The sequence below is a fragment of the Stigmatopora nigra genome, chromosome 2, assembly GCF_051989575.1.
Source record: "Stigmatopora nigra isolate UIUO_SnigA chromosome 2, RoL_Snig_1.1, whole genome shotgun sequence".
Taxonomy (NCBI): domain Eukaryota; kingdom Metazoa; phylum Chordata; class Actinopteri; order Syngnathiformes; family Syngnathidae; genus Stigmatopora; species Stigmatopora nigra.
In genome coordinates this window covers 14762267-14767710 of record NC_135509.1, presented here as the reverse complement: position 1 = coordinate 14767710, position 5444 = coordinate 14762267, and the positions used below count along the sequence as shown (strand labels likewise).

General features: G+C 35.1%; 1 protein-coding gene across 1 annotated transcript; it reads right to left on the bottom strand.

The window, feature by feature from the left end:
* Positions 1-511: 511 nt before the first annotated feature.
* On the bottom strand, positions 512-5062 carry LOC144185975 (putative cartilage matrix-associated protein). The gene is made up of 5 exons (XM_077710514.1): positions 4947-5062; positions 4616-4681; positions 3936-4031; positions 1217-1315; positions 512-729 (listed from the first exon to the last, which is right to left on the bottom strand). The coding sequence occupies exons 1-5, from the start codon at positions 5002-5004 to the stop codon at positions 632-634; spliced, it is 417 nt and encodes a 138-aa protein (XP_077566640.1). The 5' UTR covers positions 5005-5062; the 3' UTR covers positions 512-631.
* Positions 5063-5444: the final 382 nt, after the last annotated feature.

Here is a 5444-nt window from a genome sequence, read left to right as displayed (position 1 = left end):
GTGATGTTTCCCTTTAAAATTAAAAAAAAGAAGTACTGTAATCCAGTGACAAACCACACAGAAGCAGTGTGTTGAAGTTGTGTTGATTGTACAGTTCAGTCAATAGTTCTTTGCTTTCATGCAGACCTGTTGAATTTAGCAGAATGACCCATCCCCCCCCCCCAACCCCCTCTCCCCCAGGTTGTCCTCTTTTCTCTCTGAATTTCTCCACAGGGTCAAGAGGAGACTCCACTTGCACATGGATTGTGGCTCATAAATGTGAAAATGTAATTAATGGTGAGTAAATGATAAGCCGAGCCTCTGTCTGCTGTAAATACAAATCTCCAAATTTGACTTCTTAAATCCTAAATGTTTCTTTATATTGTTGTTGTAATCTCCTTCCCACAAACTACCAAAATAGGGCAAAAAATACTCAAAAGCTGTGAAACCCGACCCCCCTCCAAATGCATGTGTTGCATGTTCGGATGCAGAAATGTCATGTATTAAAGGGAAGAAAAAAATAAGGAGAGGCTTGTTTGCAAGTGTCTTTGAATATTTGACTACAATAAATGTTTTAAAAGGGTTACATGCATGTTATGAATGTACTGTTGGTGTAGTAAACTAATAGTAAACTAATCATTTGTTCACAGCTTCAGATGCTTTGACGGTTGTATTCGTAGGGAGGATGCATGCCATCGTAGTGGAACTCCCGCCATTGCTCTGTGCTCTCACGGCTCCTCTCGTTTTGTTCTGGAAGACCATTGAAGAGTAGGAAATAAGTGGCAAGTTCCTTTTCAATTTGTACTAGAATCACTTTAGACTTTTATGGTTTTTGTAAGCATTAATCAACTGTCTCTCTTAGCGGAAACAGATTTTTTTTTTAAAGAGTGGCTGTAGAAGCAGGATTTTTTCACAAATATTTGTATAGTGTAAAATATACCATGTAATTCATCAATCTGACAGCTGTTAAAACTCTCAAACGGACGTTAAACTGCAGGTGGAGAGAGAGAGAAAAACATCTTGGCAGTTGCCAAATTTTGCAACTCTGCTTCAAAGTCTATTAATGAGCTTCAGGCAGTTATATGCTTACAAAAAGAGGCCAAAAATCTCAAATGTTGGTTGCCTTATAGTTTCCTAAACCTTTAAGATAACTTAATTGCGGGTTTGATAAGAGACTTATGGAGCGATTGCACTTCAGAGGCATTCTGCTCATGGCAAAGCGGTGAACTGCACTCACCGTCGTCCACCTCTTCCACGTAGCTTTCAAACTCGTTCCTTTTCTCCTCATGGAACTCTCTTCTACGCTCATCTGCAGCTAGTACTTGTCTCTGCTCAGCTGTAAGTCACAATGGGTAATTAGATACTACACTTCAGACAGTGAGTATAAATGTATCAAAAAAAGGATTTCCTGAATTCAGCTTTACTCCTAAATGGAGACACACTTAATATATGAATAGCAAGTCACAGATGAATGCAGACTACATTTTTAAAGACTCCATATTTTATTTTTTATAATTTGTATTTTTATATTTTGTATACGTATTATATTATTATTTTTTTATTTATTTATTATTATTATATTATATATTTTACTATTAGGCGCACTTAAAAGTCTTCAATTTTCTCCAAAATAGACACTGCGCCCTATAATGTGGTGCACCTTATAGTCGTAAAAATATGCTATATTATTTTTATATTTTATATATATATATTTTTAGAAATTATATTTATATTTCATTTTAATTTAATTGTATTTCCAATTGATTGAAGATCGTACAGATCAATTCAATTGACTCCAAATGTACTTTACATTTATTCAAGCATTATCATTCATTTTACTAATGCAATTTGTGGTCAAGGGCTTTATATACTTCGACACTGAAGATCATTCATACAAAAGCAGTCTCAATAATCGACTATTTGATTCACTCACAACAGTGGGATAACACTTTTTGATAAGACAGCAATCAGTAGTAGTACATTCTCTAATAACTAGCTTTGAAGGTAGCATTTCAAAGGGTCACAGAACAGAGCCTAGGGGAACCCCAATTCACAAAGAATTCACTGTGCCCAATCATTTACTCTGAATCCTGTTTATGAAGAAGAAACAAGATTTAATACGGAAGTATTACCGTTATAATTTATGTCTTAACAAAAACTGCCGGAATTCGGTCGTCATTTGACTTCCTTGTCAAACAAAGTCAAATTTTCTGTACTATTTACACTCACATTAGCCCAGACACAATGTCTGGAGTCATGTGGTGACCTCTGAAACACAGCATGGGGTCTTATCCTCGCACTGCTTTTTACTCAAAACAGAAGCCACAAATGCTTCCTGTCGTTTCTACCCAAGGAATGCAAATTACACAAAATTAGCCGCTTGAGGACCAAATTTGCGAGGCCTTCAAGAAAAAGGGACAATACATTGACCTCCAATTTTTGAGTCCCAGACTCCGGTTTCAGGAAAAACTACACTAGTTGGTTTTCAGCTGTAGTTCAAAAAATAGCATAAACAACCTGATCAGATTGCTAAAAACTTGACTGGAGTTAAATTGTTTCTTCCCCTTCCCAAAAAAATGTTTCTCAATCAGTCTTTCAGTGTCATTTCCTGCTGTGTCCAATTCAGAAGAAAAACATTCCCATCGTGTTCTCTCACATCCTCGCCATCCCTTCTCGCACTTGCGAACGTCAAACATCCAAGCGGCTGGGAATTTTCACAACGTCAAATATTCACAGCGATGTGTGTTAGAAGGCCGAGTATTAGTGTCTGGTCAGGCATTTCGATGGAAGGAATCACCCAGATTTTATGATAGAAAAACGCAAAATCAAAGCTGTCCCTCTTCAATTATTCTAAAAAATGTTAGCATTTTTACTTGTAATGGAAAAATTTCAGCTCAGTGAATTGGTTGGAACAGTTTTTACTCTACCCAGCCAATTAGGGGATGTCAGCTTTTGGAATTTCAAATCTAGTTAATGAACCAGTCGTACTGCCAAGCTTCACGAGCAATAGCGCGACTCACTGGGAAGATTTTATTCACATTAGAGCAAAAAAATAGAAGCTGCAATCCAATTTTGGGTGGTTGGGGGGGATCAGCATTGACATTCTGAAAGCAGCCGAGTCAATTCAAATGCCACAAAATCAAGAGAAGCTTGCAAATGTTGGACTCCTGTTTGTCCCTTGCATCCTGCTGCACCCAAGTGGTCCTCTGCTAAATAAGAAGGACATTGACCCCACATAACCATATTTACTGTGACGCATTTCCTCTATTAAATGTGTTGGGGGGCAGCGTATATTGCGGTAACACACAACACAGACTTTATTCACAAATTATATAACTAATGTTGACACACTTTTAATAGAGTCAATGGCATTTTTTCCTTTAGCTCTGGAGCCTGGATTTATTTCCTACCTCATCAAGAAAGCAATATAGTTGTCATTTCCTGGTAATTAATTTAATCTTGCATGTCATTAATTTTAAAGGGCAATGGAATTAAACATCAGTTTGACAATAAAGTAAATATTAAAGAGCTCATTGATGAATAATGCTGTACTGAGCAAGCAACCAAGAAAACTGGCAAGATTGGGAACCTTTTAAAATTACAATTGGAAACAAAGAATTACAAAACTTAGTCTATTTTTGCATTGAAAAATTAAGTAATAAGAAAATTTAATTTTTCTATTTTTTTCCCAAAATTGCTATGTAAAACCATTGTGCTTAAGCAGAACCAAACCTGTCTAAAAATGTCATTTTGACCAAATATCACAAATTAATATTACTACATATATTCATTTGGCTCCTCAACTCACTTCAACATAGTTTCTTCGCACCAAAATGCTATGATTTTGCTCCTTAGTAATCGCTTCTGTTGTTTTGGCTTGACCACTTTTTCAATGACTCAAAACAACATAGATTTGGAAAAATAATGAAAAAAAACAATGTACAGTAGGAACTGACCGTTGACCTCATCGGGCGACTTGACCGCTCTCCTGCTGCGTCGCCGGAAGAAGTTTGAGGCGTCTGCCTCTTTCATAAAGATCCTCTTCAGCGGCCCTATGTTGATCAAGTATGGTGAGCAAGATCCTCCTTTTAAACTTTTCATTCCTTTAGCCCCCAATTTGTTGCAAATTGTTTCCCGTCATGTTTAAAGGCTTTTTTTGGCAATTGTTTAATTCTGCATTTCTTCTTCTTCATCTACCAATAGATTTTCCAATGCCTGCTTAGGCATTATTGCTAAATGTAAATTTACCTTTAAGGGTTTAATGAGTACTACAATGTGTACTATTAAGCAAACTCTCTTGTACCCCCCTTTACGATTTTTCTTTTTCCCCAAAAGGTTTTGGAAATAGCCTTTTTTTGTATTTCAATGCATTTCATATTCAGTAAAATTTTGTAGTTGGTTATGAAATTATTCCAACTCTGCATTACTGCATGCCATCATTTCTCATGTGTAGTACACATTCAAGGCTCAAAGTTTGTACTCATTTGTACTCATAGTTGCTACCCTAATTTGCATGTATCCATGTTTAATTATTATTTATTTTTTCAAAGGAAGGGAAAAATGCATACAACAGTAGTTGTGGGAGTAGAGTAAATAAAGTAGTTAGAGGAAGAGATAAAATGATTAAGATTTTCACCTTGTGGCTCCTTAGCTCCTGTCTGGCTGCTGTTGGGCACAGCTGCACACTCGGCCTCTGTAGAAACTTTATGAAGAAAATATAAGAAAATAATAAAAGAAAGTAGTAAAGTACTCACACAAGTGAATTAGATGAACTCTCTAATTCAAATGATAAAAGGCTGCCTCTAAAATGTGCTCCAGTGCAAAAGTAGAGAAAACTTTCATTGCCCCTTAATTAGAAATATATAATAATATAAAACCCCAACATACACAAAACTGGCTAATATATAATCATCGCAAGTGCACTATCCTCACCAGAAGTACAAAAAAAAGGAATGCATGAGACTCACAAGAGAGTGCCACAAGCACAGTGAGGAGCACCACGAAGGTCCCACAGTTCCACGACATGTTCACCTCTTCATCCAAATTACACACTGATGCGAGAATACCAAGCAGGGCTGAGCATGTGAATATGGGAGGGCTGGCTCACAGTTGAAGGAAAGGAATATCAATGGAAAAAGGGAGGGAATGGTCATACCTGCTTAGAAGTAAAAATACATACAGCAAATGATGACAAAACAACTTTTTATGTATATTTTTGGTTACAATATAATGTATAAATATACATACACCTATATATACATTATGTCTGTCTATATATATATATATATATATATATATATATATATATATATATATATATATATATATATATATATATATATATATATATATATATATATATATATATATATATATATATATATATATATATATATATATATATATATATATATATATATATATATATATATATATATATATATATATATATATATATATAATTT

Bases quoted from the DNA above. Each gene is read 5' to 3' on its own strand.
- LOC144185975 (XM_077710514.1), bottom strand. From the start codon at position 5,004: ATGTCGTGGAACTGTGGGACCTTCGTGGTGCTCCTCACTGTGCTTGTG. The intron at 4,032-4,615 runs GTGAAAATCTTA...TGATCAACATAG, and splicing joins AGGAGCTAAGGAGCCACAAG to GGCCGCTGAAGAGGATCTTT. The intron at 730-1,216 runs GTGAGTGCAGTT...ATGGTCTTCCAG, and splicing joins CGTGGAAGAGGTGGACGACG to AACAAAACGAGAGGAGCCGT.